The 17082-nt window shown below is 44.7% G+C and overlaps 1 protein-coding gene across 2 annotated transcripts in view; it reads left to right on the top strand.

Moving 5' to 3' along the window:
• NAA50 (N-alpha-acetyltransferase 50, NatE catalytic subunit) overlaps nucleotides 1-3112 on the top strand; it is a 92879-nt gene extending 89767 nt beyond the window's left edge. For both annotated transcript variants that reach the window (XM_033941985.1, XM_033941984.1), the window contains exon 5: nucleotides 2039-3112. In XM_033941985.1, coding sequence (XP_033797876.1) covers nucleotides 2039-2219 — 181 coding nt within the window. In that variant the 3' untranslated portion in view covers nucleotides 2220-3112. The remainder of the gene's footprint in view (nucleotides 1-2038) is intronic.
• Nucleotides 3113-17082: the final 13970 nt, after the last annotated feature.

Below are 17082 nucleotides of genomic sequence, written 5' to 3'. Positions count from 1 at the left end.
ATCTCTCATATAAGCTTGTAGGGGGAGAACCCAACATGCAAGAAAGTAAAGTCTGGTCTAAGTCTCTGTTTGATAGTAGGACATGTAAGTAGCTCTGGACTCTATAATTTTAGTTTGCACATAGTTTTGGTATCTGTTTTGACGGGAGTAGGCAGTCTTCAAAGCCAACCTCAGTAGACAATTTGGATCCGAGTGAGTGGGCCTTGTCCTCAGTGGCGCTGGGTCCGGCCATGCTTCGACCTCATGGCACGGCAAAGAACAAAGTGAATCGTTTCTTCAGTCAAAGAGCCGAGCCTAGAAGCGAGGGTCTCGATGCTCTAGTGCAGCCGTGGCCTCAGGAGCTTCTCCTGTATGTCTTCCCTCCCTGGCCCATGATAGGCCAAGTCATTCGGCAGATTGCGGCCCATCCGGGCCATGTCATTCTAGTGGTTCCAGATTGACCTCGCATATCATGGTACGCAGATATCGTGCATCTTCACAAGGGTCGCAGCCTTTGGTTGAGTGCCCATCCAGATCTTCTTGCACAGGGTCTGGTCTGCATGGAGGACTGGGTTGCTTTGTTCTTACAGTATGGCTCTTGAGTGCGCAGCCTTAGATCACAAAAGCTATTCTGATGTGTTCATTGCCACTCTTCACAAGTCTTAAGAAGTTGTCAACAGTTTGTGCTTAACGCTAAAATGTGGAAGGCTTTCTAATACTGGTGTGCTCAGGACTAGGTGGGGCCTTATTCAGCTCCCATGTCTGTGATTCTCACCTTTCTTCAAGCTGGCCTTGATAAAAGTCCTCACTGTAGCATCTCTTCGGGTTCAGATAACCTGGCTTTCCTGTTTTTAGAGCCCATTATGTTCGTTCCTCATTGATGTCTCATCCTGATGTTGCTAGATTTCTGAAGGGGGCTCTTCACATCAGACCACTGGTTAAGCAGCCGTTCCCTTCCTGGGACATTAAACTGGTGCTGTCTTACCTTACCAAGGTTCCTTTTGAGCCCCTTTGGGATGCTTCCCTCTTGGATTTACTGCTCAAGACTGTATTTCTGGTCACTATTACCTCAGTGCAGTGTGTGCCAGAACTCCAGGCTCTCTTGTATAGGGAACCGTTCATTCGCATCTCAGAGACTGGGGTTTACGGTTCCTCCCTTCCTGCCGAAGGTGATTTCTGCTTTCCATGTTAATCAGGAAGTGCATTTGCCTGTTTATCAGCCTACTGGTTCTAGGACACAGGATTGCCTTTTGAAGAAACTTGATGTGCGCAGAGTGCTTCTTTGCTACCTGGAGGTCACTACAACTTTCGTGTCTCTGACCATCTGTTTGTGCTGACTCATTCTATTAAGCTTCCAAGGCCACGATTTCCAGATGGATCCGTTGGGCCATTTCATCAGCCTATATTTCTGGGAAACAGTCTTCCCTTTCTGTCAAGGCGTATTCTACTAGGAGTGTGGTGGCTTTGTGGTTCGAAGCTAGAGCTGCCTCCCCTGAGATCTGCAGGGCGGCAACTTAGTCCTCTCTACACATTTGCCAAGTTTTATGGAGTAGATGTAGCGGCAAGACAGGACTTGGCCTTTGGGTCCTCTGTCTGACGGGCCAGTGCAGCAAGCGTGCCCTAGCTTTTTGGGAATGCTTTTATACATCTCATCTATCTAGAATGTCTCGCCTATCTACTGAGAAAGAGCTTACCAGGGTAAGTACATAATCTTTTTTTTTTTTTTTTTTGTGCGTGTGTGAGACTCCATTTTATGGTCCTGACTCAGTTTGGGAAACTCTGGACTAGAGTGTAAAGGATGTAGAAAACTGGTTTGGAATGACTTCCTGTAGTGAATTGGGTACTGAACTGGCTTGTGAATGATAATTTGCACTGTAAATTCTTTATGGGAGCAGTGAAGGACAACCCTCTATTTAAAAAAAAAAAAAATTCTGTTCTGGTTGGTGTTTGTTTTTTGTTTTTTTTTTAACCTGTCAACATTTTACAGAATATAACAAAACATCTCAACCTAGGGTCTCATTCAGTTCCTGCCTAACTAAATTCTCTTCTTCAATCTCAGGCATGTTCAGATCAGCAATGAGTCAGCAATTGACTTCTACAGAAAGTTTGGCTTTGAGATCATTGAGACAAAGAAGAACTATTACAAGAGGATAGAGCCAGCAGATGCTCATGTGCTGCAGAAAAACCTTAAATGTCCTTCACTTGGCCAGAATACAGATGTGCAAAAGACAGAAAATTAAAAGCAATATCAGTGAACACTTTCTTGCACTTGCTTGTCGCCAAATAAGGAAAGAGGCTGGTTGGAAATTTTCTCCTCCTTTATTGTATACTTTTCATTTCTGCTGTTCTTCCTCACTCCCTGCCCTCTTGCACCTCAGCAAAATGTTACTACTTCCAGGAACTGTTTAAATCAATCATGCACATTTTAGTTGGATTTTTAAATATGTGGTTATTTGCTTAAGGGGTGGAGGTAAGTGGTCTGTGGTCTGTATTTTTTTTCTCTTGGGTGGGGAGGAGGAGAGCTAAATAAATCTGAAAATTCATATCATAATACATTTATTTTTCAGGTTTCATTTTTATAAGTGATTATTTTTGCTGCTTTCACATTGAAGGGCAGAAATTAAACAATCTATATATTTTTAAAAAGCAATATTGCAATATTTAGATCTTTTGATTCACAGAACAGTAAGTTTTGGGCTTTGTGTGTGTGTGTTGACTGAGTATGCAAATATCTTTGGGATGCATTTCATTCTGCTATTCAGCCTACCACCTTGGGACCTGAATATTTTGCCTCAAAATGAATGTTTTTGGCTCTGGTTTCATGTTCTTGGTTTCCCATATTCATTCTTTATATCAGTTAATACCACTTGGCAGTGTGGCCTTTCAGAGAAAAAGTAGGCTCAATCCTCATGTTTCTTTCACAGAAGAGTATACTGTAATGTGTTTTGAAAAGTAGTCTATCAAAATAACCAATTGCTATTACTCTATCTGAAAGATGGAACAGAGTAATAGCATTGCAGCTATCCTACCTAAATTGCTAATATCAAATTTCTTTGGTTTCTTATTGGAAGGTATTGTTTATTCCTGATCGTTATATTTTTACACTTTTGGGGAATAAAAAGTGTGCACTTTACAGACATACTTGCTTTATTTAAAATTATTTGCCCTGAAATGACATCCAGCCATTCATGCTTTACACATACAACTGTATGGGACTCTAGGTGATAACAGCTATTTCCAGCTCGTACATAAATTGTTTGGAGAGCAGGAAGGAGGTGAGAAGGGTTTAAAAATTCTTGTCCTTTAAAAGAAAAAAAAATCAATTTTCAGATTGTAGTTTGAACTGTTCAATAACATTATTCCACCAGTATTACAACTTTAAAATCAGACATTCTTTCTTGTCTTCATTTTCAAAGGAAGTCTGATTAGATTTCTTTTCAAAAATCTCATACAGTAGTGTGCTGCTGTTTTTTGGGGTTTTTTTTTTAAGTAACTCATGCCAGCTGTTTCAATTAACTAGTAGTTCACGTGTCTCAAAAATAATTTAATATAGAACTCATGCTGCCTAGTGTTTTGCTGATCCTTCTCCTAGAAAAACATTTGTGATTAGATATTTCACTGTCTGTACTCCTTTCCTCATGTAAAGAAAGCTTGTACTTTTACTTGGAAAGGCAGTATTTTTTTTTCTCTTTGTAGAAATATATGGCTTGATGAACTAGTGTTTTAAATGAAGGCAATTGTCATTTTAAGCTCAGTTTAATGGATTGAAAATGGTGTTTGCAGGACCTTTGACACTGCCTAAATGATCACTGACCCGAGATACCATAAGTACTTAGGTTGAATTATGCCCTGCATTAAACTTTACATCGGTAGTGAAATGCTTCTAGAGATGCACTATTATAATAGTATAATAATACTAGTGTTTAAGCCCGTTACATTAATGGGTGCTAGAATAGATTAGTTTGATCCAATATGGCTATTCTTCTTATGTCTTACCCCCATATTCAGGCTCCCATTTCCCCTTTTACCTTCCCTATTTCCACCTTTTTTCACCAACTTAAAAATCTGTCCCCTTTCTCTGTCCATCACCTCCATAGAACTCCCTCTCCATTCCCCCTTTCCCCATCAACCTTTGATTCTGCATCTTCACTTATTCTTCCAGCTCATATCTTCAGCCCCTTTCTCTCACATGTCCCTTTTGCAGCCTCATCACACATCCCCTTTTCTGCCCCCAGCCCCCTTCTTGTACACATCCCCATTGTTGGCTTCCAGCACCTTTCTCTATAACATGTTCCCTTTTCCCCTTCTCCCACCTACTCTTTTTATCAGCCCCTAGTTCCCTTCTCCTGTTTTCTCCTTTTGCCTCTGAAGTGTGGCTTGGACCCTGGTCCAGTGAAATCAGTTCCCATTCACTCTGGAATATCGTAGGTTCAATTACAGCTCAAAGGTTGAAGCCTCAACTCTTTTCACAATCCAATGAAATTGCCGAGTTGCCTTTCTTTTTTTTTTTTTTTTTAATATGTCCCTTTTTGTCTTTCCTGTTTGTGGCAGGTTGGTGTGTGCTCATTAGAAGACCGAGAGTTTGGCCGGAGCCGCCAAAACGCATGTGGGCTGATCTTTATCTTTCTATCTCTACTCCTCTGTTTCCGAAGGGAGGATTTTATTTATTTTATTTTTTTTTGGGGGGGGGGGGTCACTGCTACTCTAACTTCTTTGTTTCGTTTGTTTTGTTATCTTTTTCTGTCTTTGTTTTCAAAGGTTGTCTTTTGCTCTCTTTCGGATTCTATAATTCTCCTTCCTGAAAATGTTCATTTTTTTGAAATCTCATTTTCTCTCCTACATCTATCTTGAACCTGCAGCTTGCTGGTTCGGTTTAGTTTTTGCACGATCCACCTGTGAAGTGTTTTAGAAAGTTTCAGACTCTTCTGCCCCCTTCCCCCAATCTCCCAGACTTCAGAACCCGCTGCCCTCACTTTATTTATCCTAGGACAAGCAGGCAGCCTATTCTCACATATGGGTGACGCCATCGACAGGACCCGGATGCGGAAGCCTCGCAAGCAGACTTGCTTGTAGAAACTCAGAAGTTTCGAGAAAGCCGCACCACGCATGCGCGAGTGCTCTTATTCCCAGCGCAGGTTGAGTCTCCTTATTTCAAGCTCCTCATTGATCTCCTTCCTAAATTTCTCAGCTATAAGTACTTCGAATTTCAAGAAGTCATAGCTACTCTGTCACAACTCAGATTACATCTTCTCCAGTCGTTGTATGATGCCTTTGAGTTGTCTGCCAGGGCGACTGCTTGTTCTGTAGCAATGCGCCACCTAGCCTGGCTTCGCACCATAGACATGGACCCTAATCTTCAGGACCGCTTGGCTAATATTCCTTCTGCAGACAATGACCTCTTCGATGAATCTTTCAAGGCTGCCACAAAGAAATAGTCTGAACATGAAAACTCTTTTGCATCTATTGTCAGACCAAAGCCTAAGCCAGCTCCAAGAGCGGCTCCTTACACTCGTCTGTCTCTCAAGAAACAGCAGAATCAGAAGCAACAGAAACTTCAGCCTTCTGCTGCACCTAAGGCTGCACAGCCTTTTTGACTGTTTAAAATAGGGCATAACCTCCACCATTCCGTCTCTGTCTTCTCTTCCCCCCCATTGGAGGTCGTCTCCATCATTTTTATCATCGATGGGAGATAATTACATCCAACCTCTGGGTGCTGTCAATCATCAGAGAAGATTACTCTCTTCATTTCAATCAGGTTCTACCAGAGCTTCTTCCAAGAGAATATCCTTCTACTCCATCCCAGACCACCCTACTTCAGGAATCTCAAGCTCTGCTTCGTCTCCATGCCATCGAACCAGTTCCTTCGGAACAGCAGAATAGGGGGTTTTACTCCCATTACTTTCTTGTTCCGAAGAAGACGGGCGATCTGCATCCCATTCTGAATCTCAGGGCTCTCAACAAATTTTTAGTCAAAGAAAAATTTTGCATGTTGTCACTGGCATCCCTTTATCCCCTTCTAGATCAGAATGAATGGTTATGCTCTCTGGATCTCAAGGAGGCTTATACTCATATTTCCATTCATCTGGCCTCCCATCAATATCTCAGATTTCGGGTGGGGAATCTATATTATCAATAAAGACTGCTACCCTTTGGCCTGGCGTCATCACCAAGTGCCTGGTAGTTGTAGCAGCAGCCCTAAGGAACCATGGTCGTCAGATGTTTCCCTACCTAGACGACTGGCTCATCAAGGATTCCACATCTCGGGGGGTTATTGTAGCGACCCAACGGACTACGTAGTTCCTACAGAGTTTGGGATTCGAAATCAACTTTCCCAAATCACAACTTCAGCCCTCTCAGAATCTACAATTCATCAGAGCTGTTCTGGACACTATCCAACTCAGAGCATTCCTTCCGCAACAATGTATGGAAGCTCTTCTTCAACTCTGTCATGCAGTATCTTCCCGCTGTTCAATCTTAGCGAGACACATGATGGTTCTACTAGGTCATATGGCCACCACAGTTCACGTGACTCCTTTTGCCAGACTTCACCTCAGAATTCCTCAGTGGACCCTGGCATCTCAGTGGACGCAGGCTTGCGACCCACTTTCTTGACACATTGCAGTCACTCCTTCCTTGAGACAGTCTCTCCGCTGGTGGATGCTGTCTTCCAATCTCTCCAGAGGCTTACTGTTTCAAACACACCCCCTCCAATCAGAAGGTCCTCACAACAGATTCCTCGACCTACGCTTGGGGGCGCTCATCTCGATGGTCTCCGTACTCAAGGCCACTGGACCAGTGCGGATCATTGGTGTCATATCAATCTGTTGGAATTTAGAGCGTTCTTCAACGCTCTCAAAGTTTTTCAACATCTTCATGACCATGTTGTCATCATTTGGACGGACAACCAAGTGGCCATGTACTATGTCAACAAACAGGGAGGGACAGGATCTTCCTCCCTTTGTCAAGAAGCTCTGAAGGTGTGGGACTGGGCAATCCGCCACAACACCTTCCTAAAATCTGTCTACATCCATTGGGCGAAATATTGCTTAGCGGACAACTTGAATCGTCTTCTGCAACCTCACGAATGGACACTATTCCTTGCCCCTACATCACATTTTTTCACAGTGGGGAACGCCTCAGATAGATCTCTTTGCAGCTCCCCACAACTACAAACTGCCTCAGTTATGCTCCAGGATATATTCTTCTCATCGCCTCGAGGCAGATGCTTTCCTACTGGAATGGACAAATCTCTTCCTGTATGCATTTCCTCCGTTCCCTCTCATTCTCAAGACTCTTGTCATGCCACCATGATTCTGATTGCTCCTTGGTGGCCGAGACAACCTTGGTACTCCCTTCTACTTCATCTCAGCAGCAGGGAGCCATACCCTCTAACAGTTTTTCCGTCTCTGCTTACACAGAGTCGGGGATCTCTGCTTCATCCCAACCTAAAGTCTACACCTGACAGCTTGGTACCTCTCAACATAACTCATCTTCAGTTTTCTCAACCTGTAAGACATTTTAGGGACTTCTAGGAAGCCTACCACTAGACAATGCTACCACCAAAAATGGACTAGATTTTCTACGTGATGCATCTCTCTCGATAAGGAGCCTCAACATTCCCCCTTATCTTAGGTGCTAGATTATCTTTTGCACTTATCCACCTCTGGCCTCAAGTCTACATCGGTTCGAGTCCATCTCAGTGCAATTGCTGCTTTCCATCAGCCTATTGAAGGGAAACCCCTCTCTGCTCATCCTGTGGTTTCCAGATTCATGAAAGGACTTTTCAGTGTCAAACCTCCTCTCATACTGCCTCCAGTGGTTTGGGATCTTAATGTTGTTCTTGCTCAATTGATGAAGCCTCCTTTTGAACCAATATCTACGGCTCATCTGAAGTATCTCACTTGGAAAGTGGTGTTTCTTATTGCCCTGGCATCTGCTCGAAGAGTCAGTGAGCTGCAAGCTTTAGTTGCTGATCCACCTTTCACTGTGTTCCATCATGACAAGGTGGTCCTTCGTACTCATCCTAAATTCCTACCTAAAGTGGTTTTAGAATTACATCTTAACCAATGCATTGTTCTGCCAGTGTTTTCCCAAAGCCTTATTCTCACCTTGGAGAATCAGCTCGTCATACTCTGGACTGTAAATATGCCTTGGCCTTCTATTTGAAACTCTCCAAACCACACAGAACTGCTCCTCAACTTTTTGTCTCCTTCGATCCAAACAAGTTGGGACATCCAGTCTGTAAGCGTACCATCTCAACTGAATGGCTGCTTGTATCTCTTCCTGCTATGCCCAGGCTGGATTACAGCTACAGAGTTGAGTCAGCCCATAAAGTCAGAGCAATGGCAGCTTCAGTAGCTTTCCTCAGATCTACTCCTATTGAGGAAATTGGCAGAGCTGCCACTAGTTCCTTGGTTCATACTTTTACTTCTTATTATTGTCTGGATATTTTCTCCAGACGGGATGGCCATTTTGGCCAGAAAGTATTACAAAATTTATTCTCCTAAGTTGCCAATGTTCCCACCATCCCATTCTGGTTAGCTTGGAGGTCACCCATATGTGAGAATAGGCTGTTTGCTTCTCCTGGGATAAAGCACAGTTGCTTACCGTAACAGTTGTTATCCAGGGAAGCAGGCAGCTATTCTCACATCCCACCCACCTCCCCTGGTTGTCTTCTTTGCTAGCTATCTGAACTGAGGAGACTCGCGCTGGGTGGGAGGGCACTCGCGCTGGGTGGGAGGGCACTCGCGCATTAGCGGTGCGGCTGTCTCGAAACGTCTGAGTTTCTACAAGCAAGTCTGCTTGCGAGGCTTCCACATCCGGGCTTCGTCGATGACGTCACCCATATGTGATAATAGCTGCCTGCTGTCCCTGGAAAACAACTGTTGCGGTAAGGAATTGTGCTTTTTCATGCTTTAGTTTTTGAAGTGTAATCTGAGGGGTATCTGCAGTGTCGGACCAGGTCTCTGAACCAAAACAAAGATCCCCAAAGCAGTGCTGAACTCCTCGGCGATTATATTGTATTGCGCTTGCGAAGGCACGGAGTTTCAAGTGCGCATGCCCGCTAACGGTTTTATTATTATTGATTATGGATCCATTTTCCATTGTGCTGTAGAGAGTCCTAAAGTGTCAGTCATCTTTTTCAGTCTTACAGGAAGAGGTGCAGTAATGTAGTTTCCCAAGAAAAGCAGGGGTGAAGCTGGAATTAATCCCTGGTTGAAGGAGCTATAAATGGCCTTCACTGGGAGGAATGTTATGGATTTGATAATTATTTACAATAGACAAAAGCAAAGTAGCTGCAAGACCTGGTCAAGGTTTCTGTTGAACCTTAAAAGAGTAATATTTAAAGTGTCCATTATCCCTAAAAAGATTTTATATACATATCTACTGATGGATTTTATATATGTAAAAAAAACCTTCAAGTTACATAGGGGCCCTTTTACTAAAACTTAATGTGCACTAAGTGCTGTATATCATATTATCCCAGGACAAGCAGGCAGCATATTCTCACATGTGGGTGATGTCATCCACGGAGCCCCACAGCAGACAGCCTCGCAAGCAGACATGCTTGAAGAACTTTGAAAAAATTTGCGAGTGCCGCACCGCAAATGCGCAAGTGCCTTCTTGCCTGAGTCAGGGTGTGCGTCTCCTCAGCTCAACATTTTCTGTGGAGCCGAGAAGGCCTGTTTTTCTCAAGCTCTGTAGTTCTGTTATTGCCTTCTCGCACTGCGGCTTTTCTAATTGTTTTTATTTGTTTCTTCAAAAGTCGCTGTGCGCTGCATCTTCTAATTAAAAATAAATTAATTTCTTTTCCCCCCCGCTGGTTTTCAGACAGCGTGCTTGGGGCTTAGGCCCTGCCGCCGGAACTTGTTTGTTTGCGGCTTAATTTTTGTCTATGTCCCGGTCTCTTACCAGTTTTAAAAAGTGTAGCCGGTGTGGCCAGGCCATCTCTTTGACCGACCCACATCGTTGATGCATTACCTGCTTAGGACCAGAACATTGTTCCGAGTCCTGCCCACGCTGTGCTACCGTTAAACCAAGAGCCCTTCGCAGACATGCCCAGATTCTGCAGCTATTTGGCAGTATGGATCAGTCTGTGGAGGAGGCCTCTACCTCGGGGGCAGTCTCTACTGCAAGACCTCAGCCTCGACCTCGGTGGTGGTCTCGAGTAAGACCTCGATGATCTCATCCTTGAAGACCTCATCTGCTGTGCCTCTTAGGGTCTCGCCTGCGGGTAAGTCTCCTGTTTCTCCTCCAGGTACGCTACCTAAGAAGCCTCCAGCTGAGTTGCAGGCAATCCAGGCAACGAGTGCAGTCATGCCAACCTCTACAAGAACATCCTCCAAGCGTGCCTCCAAACATAGGGAATACTCATCTTCGAGGTCACCCTCAATGGAGCACACTGCTGCACCTTCCAGACCAGATCCATTGGTCTCGGTGCCTATGTTCGAGGTCATGTTAAAAGCCATATTGACCATTCAAATTACCTCGGTCTTGGCTCAAGTTGTCCCGGCCTCGCCCCTACAAGCTAGCCTGAGCCTCCCGTCAAAACACCTCGAGGCAGACCTCAAAAATCTCACCAGCTATCCTCCAGAATCTCCCAAACCTCGATCGAGGCACCACTCGAAGCACACCTCGTCCTTGAGGCACCTTGCTTCTAAACGGAGTAGAATCTCCTCTTCCAAGCAAAGAGGCTCCTCTTCAACTAAAAGACTCACCACCTCACACTACTGAGTCGTCTGTGCCTCGTTTATTGAAGGCCATCAAGACTCCCTCGAGGCCCAAGCATAAGCCACAGTCTCAGAAGCCTCTTGCTTCTCCTTGACGTACGTCCAGGTCGAGGACCCCTTCCTTGAGACCATCTGCGAGGGGAACCCTCTTCACCTGCCTCTTCCAGACAGCAGTCGACGCAGTCCATCCCTCGGACTCCGGGATCTTCTCCATCGAGGCTTCTGAAGCGCAAACACTCTCTGACTCCTCCTCTAACATATAGTGGAGCTTCATCTATGACCCTGACACTGGATACTGACATGCCTTCGCAATACTCCAGAGAAGCTTCGCCATCCTATTCGGCGGTTCCCAAGTCTCGTCCGTCTTCTCTGGAGGAACCCTCCACATCAAAGTCAACCTCTTTTGCCAGATTTGTTTTTAATACAGCTGGATCTTCACTCTGAGCCTAAGTACACTCCTGAATACCTGGCTGAGATAGTTACTTCATCCTCCCAAGAACACCCTGTGTCTTCCCATGAATCCTGTTTTGAAACAAACTTTTCTCAGGAATCTGGAGACCCCTACTCTATTCCAGCCATACCCTCTAAGATGGAATCTTGTTATTGCATGGTTCCTTGTAAGGGGTTTGAAAAGCCACAGTTTAAAAAATCTAACCCCGCTAAGGTCTATGATGTGGAGGCAGGGAGGGACGCACCATGGATAAGTTTGGCCGCAGGCTTTATGAGAATTCCATGATGGCAAATCGAATTCTTAACTATAATTTTCTCTTCACTTCTTATTTCAAGCATTGCCTGAAAGAGCTACCTAAGTTGTTTTTTTGTTTTTTTTCCTACCATTGAGGTGCAAAGTCTTCCAGAGTTTAAACAAATTCTCCACACTTTGTCACAGAAAAGCCTTTTCATGCTTCAAGCCACGTATAATGCCTTTGAAATGTCCTCTAGGGTAACTGCATTTGCTGTGGCTATGCATCGCCTGGCTTGGCGCATTGTAGATATGGATCCCAATTTATAGGACCGTCTGGCAAATTTGCCTTGCCAGGGAAATGAGCTCTTTGATGATTCCATAGAGGCTGATACCAAGCGTCTCTCTGAACATGAACGATCTTTTGCCTCCTTGGTTCAGGCTAAGACTCTACCAGCTCGGCCTTACAAGCCTCCTCCACGTCATTATCCTCAGAAAACGACTTCAGCTTTCTCCAGGCCTCTGCCCAGATGGCAACAGCAGCAGCAGTAACAACAAAAACCTCAGGCTCCTGTTGCAGCTAAACCGGCCCAGTCTTTTTGACAATCTCAGTCTGAGCATACCAACCACCTCCATCCATCAGACTTCTCTTCTGCCCATAGGAGGTCGGCTTCACCACTTTTACCATCAGTGGGAGCTGATTACCTCCGATCTCTGGGTTCTCAACATCATACAGGAGGGGATACTCCAATTTCTTCAAGTGCCGCCAGATCTCTCTCTAAAAAAGTGTCTTTCCAGTACGTCACAACTTCCCCTTTTTCTCCAGGAAGCTCAGGCTCTTCTTCACCTTCAAATTGTCGAGGAGGTTTCCTTGAACCAATGGGACACAGGATTCTATTCCCATTATTTTCTAGTCCTGAAGAAGACAAGGGATCTGCGACCTATTCTGGACCTCGGAGCCCTCAACAAATTTCTAGTCAAAGAGAAGTTTCGGATGCTCTCTACCAACCCTGTACCCGCTGATGGATCAAGGGGATTGGTTATGTTCGCTGGATCTCAAGGAAGCTTACACTCGCATCCCAATTCATCCAGCCTCTCACAGATTCTTAAGATTTCGGGTGGGGAATCTTCATCTTCAATACCGAGTTCTACCTTTCGGACTCACCTCATTCCCCAGGATCTTCATGAAGTGTCTGGTGGTGGTAGCTGCAGTCCTGCGGATGTAGGGTCTTCAAGTTTTTCCATATCTGGACGACTGGCTTATCAAAGCCCCCTCTCAACAAGGGGTTATTGCAGCGACCTGACAGACTATTACATTCCTACAAACTCTGGGGTTCAAAGTCAATTTTCCAAAATCCCAGTTGACTCCCTCCCAAACTCTACAGTTTATTGGAGCCTTGGGTGAATGGATTCGAATTGATTTAAAACAAAACAAAAAAAATTGGCTTCCCGATTTGGCTGACCCTCACCCCATAAAGCAGGAGCAGCAGCGCTGATCTTGCTGGCCAGCCACTGCTGCACCTGCTTTAGAGGGCGAGGGGGGAGGATCAGTCGGGAAGTGCTGCTGTCCTGTCCGGCTTCCCCCCCAGCGTCTGGTTCCCCCCCCTGGCCTCCCCGCACCATTTACCTTTGAGGAGCAGCCTGCAGACAAGATCGCGATGCTAGCGATCTTTGCAACCTGATTCAGAGCTGTTTCCTCTGCCGCGATCCTGCCTCTGACATCAGAGGAGGGGTGGGACTGCAGCAGAGGAAACAGCTCCGAAGCAGTGCAAAGATCGCTAGCACCGCTCCTCAAAGGTAAAGGTGCGGGGAGGCCAGGGGGAACACACAGGCCTTCCGGGGGGGGGAGTAGTCCTTTGGGTTGGAGGGGTGGGACAGGCCTTCAGGGGGGACAGGCAGGCAAGCCTTCAGGGGTGGGATGCAGCCCTTTAAGGAGGGGGGACAGGCCTTCAAGGGTGACAGGCAAGCCTTCAGGGGTGGAATGCAGGCCTTTAAGGGGGGGACAGGCCTTCAGGGGAGGGGGGTCTTGGTGTAGAAGTGCACGGAAGGGGGGTTCAAAGAGACATGCATATGCTGGACTTTGGGGGGGGGAATAATGGGTCTTAAAATAGAGGAGAGGGAGAGAGATGATTACAATGGGATTTACGGAGAGAAAGAACAGAAAGGGAGTGAAATTGGACACAAGGGATGGTGTGGAGGGGGGGATAGAGATCCTGGATAGGAGCATAGTTGGGAAGAGAAAGGAAGAGATGGTGGACCCTGGGGTGCTGGGGAAGGAGGGAAAGATACTGGATGAAAGGGTAGTTGAGAAAAGGTGAACCTGTGGATGGAGATGAAAAAAAGGAAAGATGCCAGACCTCCAGGGGAGGGAAGGGAAACGGAAGGGGAGGACAGAGATAGCAGATGGATGGTTAGCACGGAGAAAGAAGAAAGGAGGGAGACCCTGGCAAGCAAGTTATCAGAAGACAACCAGAGCCTGGGACCAACAAGATTTGAGTATTGACCAGACAACAAAAGGTAGAAAAAATAATTTTATTTTATGTTTTGTGATTACAATATGTCAGATTTGAAAAGTGTATCCTGCCAGAGCTGGTGTTAGACCGCAAACGTGAGCTAGGATTTAACAGAGAGAGGGAAAGTCCTTTTTGTTTATTTTGTGTACACCACAGTGCCAGTGTGGTAGGAGAGGCCAAAGGGGGTGAAGAAGCTATAAAATAAACCCACCAGGATGTTTGAAAAAAGCCTCCCAATTGGGCAGGAAAATCAAATCAAAATTTTTTTTTCCTGAATGGGCAACACTACTCTCCACCTAACTGCCTCTCTACAGTTTTCACAATCTGTACAGGACATTTTAGAGGCTTCCAGGAAGCCGTCCACTAGGCAGTGTTACAACCAGAAATGGATTAGATTTTCTGCTTGGTGTACTACTCGTCAGTTGCCACCAATATCTACATCCCTGTCTATATTCTCAGATTATATACTGCACTTATCTCACTCTGGCCTCAAATCTACATCTATTAGAGTCCATCTCAGTGCCATTGTTGCTTTCCATCTACCTATTGAAGGGAAACCCCTCTCTGCTCATCCTGTGGTTTCCAATCTCAATCCACCGCTTAAACCGCCTCCAGTGGTCTGGGATCTCAATCTTGTTCTAACTCACTTGATGAAGACTTTATTTGAACCAATAGATTTGGCTCATCTTAAATATCTCACTTGGAAAGTGGTATTTCTCATTACCCTCACATCCTCTCAAAGAGTCAGTGAGTTACAAGCTCTAGTTCCTGATCAACCTTTCACAGTTTTCCATCATGACAAGGTGGTCCTCTGTACACATCCTAAATTCTTACCTAACGTGGTTTGAAAATTTCATCTCAATCAATCCATTGTTCTACCAGTGTTTTTTCCAAAGCCTCATTCTCATCCTGGAGAAATAGCTCTTCACACTCTGGACTGTAAACATGCTTTGGCCTTCTACTTGCAATGCACTCAACCTCACAGAACTGCTCCTCAACTTTTCGTCTCTTTCGATCCAAATAAGTTGGGGCATCCTGTTTCAAAGAGTACCATCTCAACTGGATGGCTGCTTGCATCTCTTTCGGCTATGCTCAGGCTGATCTCCCTCTGCAGAGTCGAGTCACGGACCATAAAGATAGAGCTATGGCGGCGTCTGTAACTTTCCTCAGATCAACTCCTTTTGAGGAAATCTGCAAGGCTGCCACTTGGTCCTCGGTTCATACATTCACCTCTCATTATTGTCTGGATACTTTCTCCAGAAGGGACGGCCATTTTGGCCAGTCTGTTTTACAACATTTATTCTCTTAAATTGCCAACTCTCCCACCATACCTTTTTGGTTAGCTTGGAGGTCACCCACATATGAGAATAAGCTGCCTGCTTGTCCTGGGATAAAGCACAGTTACTTACCGTAACAGTTGTTATCCAGGACCAGTAGGCAGCTATTCTCACAACCCACCCACCTCCTCTGGTTGGCTTCTTAACTAGCTATCTGAACTGAGGAGACACGTGCCCTGACTCGGGCAGGAAGGCACTCGCGCATGCGTGGTGCAATATTCACATCCTTTTTCAAAGTTCTTCAAGCAAGTCTGCTTGCAAGGCTGTTCGCTGTGGGGCTCTGTGGATGACGTCGCCCACATGTGAGAATATCTACCTGTTGTACCTGAATAACAACTGTTACGGTAAGTAACTGTGCTTTTTATACTTATGGTCCATGTGACATTTAGCAAAGGTTAAGCTTTAGTAAAAGTGCCCCATAGTTTCTTATATTTGTGAGACAGATATACTGTATATACTCTAATGTAAAGCTAGATTTTGGGGCCAAAAAATGGCCCATAAATGGGGGTCTTGGTTTATATTTGATTCTTCCCCCTGTCAGACCCATTGCATACCTTTCTCCAGGCCTGTCTAAAGCTCTGGTCCATTGGTGATCCAGGGTAAGAGCAATCCTCCTCCCTCATGCAGGCTCACTACTCAAAATGGCTGACACAAGTTCCTACAGTGGTTGCTATGTTTATTTACTGCCTTTTCATGAAGATTCTCCCAAAGCAGTTACAATACATTGAATAGTAATCAGGTACTCTTTAAGCATTTTCTCTATCTGTCCATGCAGGCTCTCAATCTGTGGCACCTGAGGCAATGAAGGGGTTGAGTGACTTACCCAGAGTCACATGGAGCAGGTTGGATTGAACTCTCAATCTCAGGGTGCTAAAGCAGCCTCCTTTTAACTAATAGGTCACTCACTCCCACAGTAACCTTGCAAGATTTATGCGAGTTTGAGTTATATTTGAGTCGACTTTTTTCTCCTTTTTTGGGGAAAAAGGTTTACTTCTGTTTATATTGGGATGGGTTTATATTCGATTATAAGGTACTAAGTCGCTGCTGCTCCCCCCCCCCCCCCCGAAGTTATGTGCTTGAAACTTTTTTTTCATTATTAATTTGCTGATAATTGTACATAGGTGTTGCTAATGAAATTCATTCAGCATTGCCACCAAATTTGAAAATTGATACTACAATAAATTTGTCTGCAGTGTGTCTTTGGGTTGGATAGAAGTGCACATAATATTACTGGCGAAGGAAATAAAAAAAATTTAAAATACTTCCCATAGTGGATGACATATGGAATGCATTGCATATTTTTTAACTTGGGTTGGAGGTCTATTTCTGCTCTGATTTTTCTCACATGTTTGCAGTCTTGGGGATTAGAGGAGGAGGTCTAAAACAATGATTTTCTAGTACTTGGGACTGGCTGGCCAGAATGTTTTTCCGGGATATCCATAATGAATATGCATATGAACTATATAAAATGGGGGTAGTAACTAAAAATCTCACATGCAAATTAATTGTAGATTGCCTGACCAGTCTGGTTTTCAAGATGTTTACAAGGGCTGGGTTGAGCAACAGTGTTGTAAATTTCTCAGATTTCTATTTCTTGTTTCTTTCTCTTAATCCTATTTTCTAGGGTTTTTTTGTCCTCTTTATCTTATCCTGTTTGGTTTGTTGTTGTTTTGTTTTTTGTTTTTTAATGTTAGGGTTTTTGTTTTTTGTGGGGAGGTTTTGTTTCATACAGTGCCTAGAGCAGGTGTGTCCAAATTAAGTCCTTGAGGACTAGGCCAGGTTGTCAGGAATATTATCCTTAATGCATAATAGAGATTTGCATGTCTGCTAAATTTATTGTA

This window comes from Geotrypetes seraphini, chromosome 4 (genome assembly GCF_902459505.1).
Source record: "Geotrypetes seraphini chromosome 4, aGeoSer1.1, whole genome shotgun sequence".
NCBI classification, from domain to species: Eukaryota; Metazoa; Chordata; class Amphibia; order Gymnophiona; family Dermophiidae; genus Geotrypetes; species Geotrypetes seraphini.
Note: the sequence above shows the minus strand (reverse complement) of the source record. Positions and strands in the feature narration are given on the sequence as shown.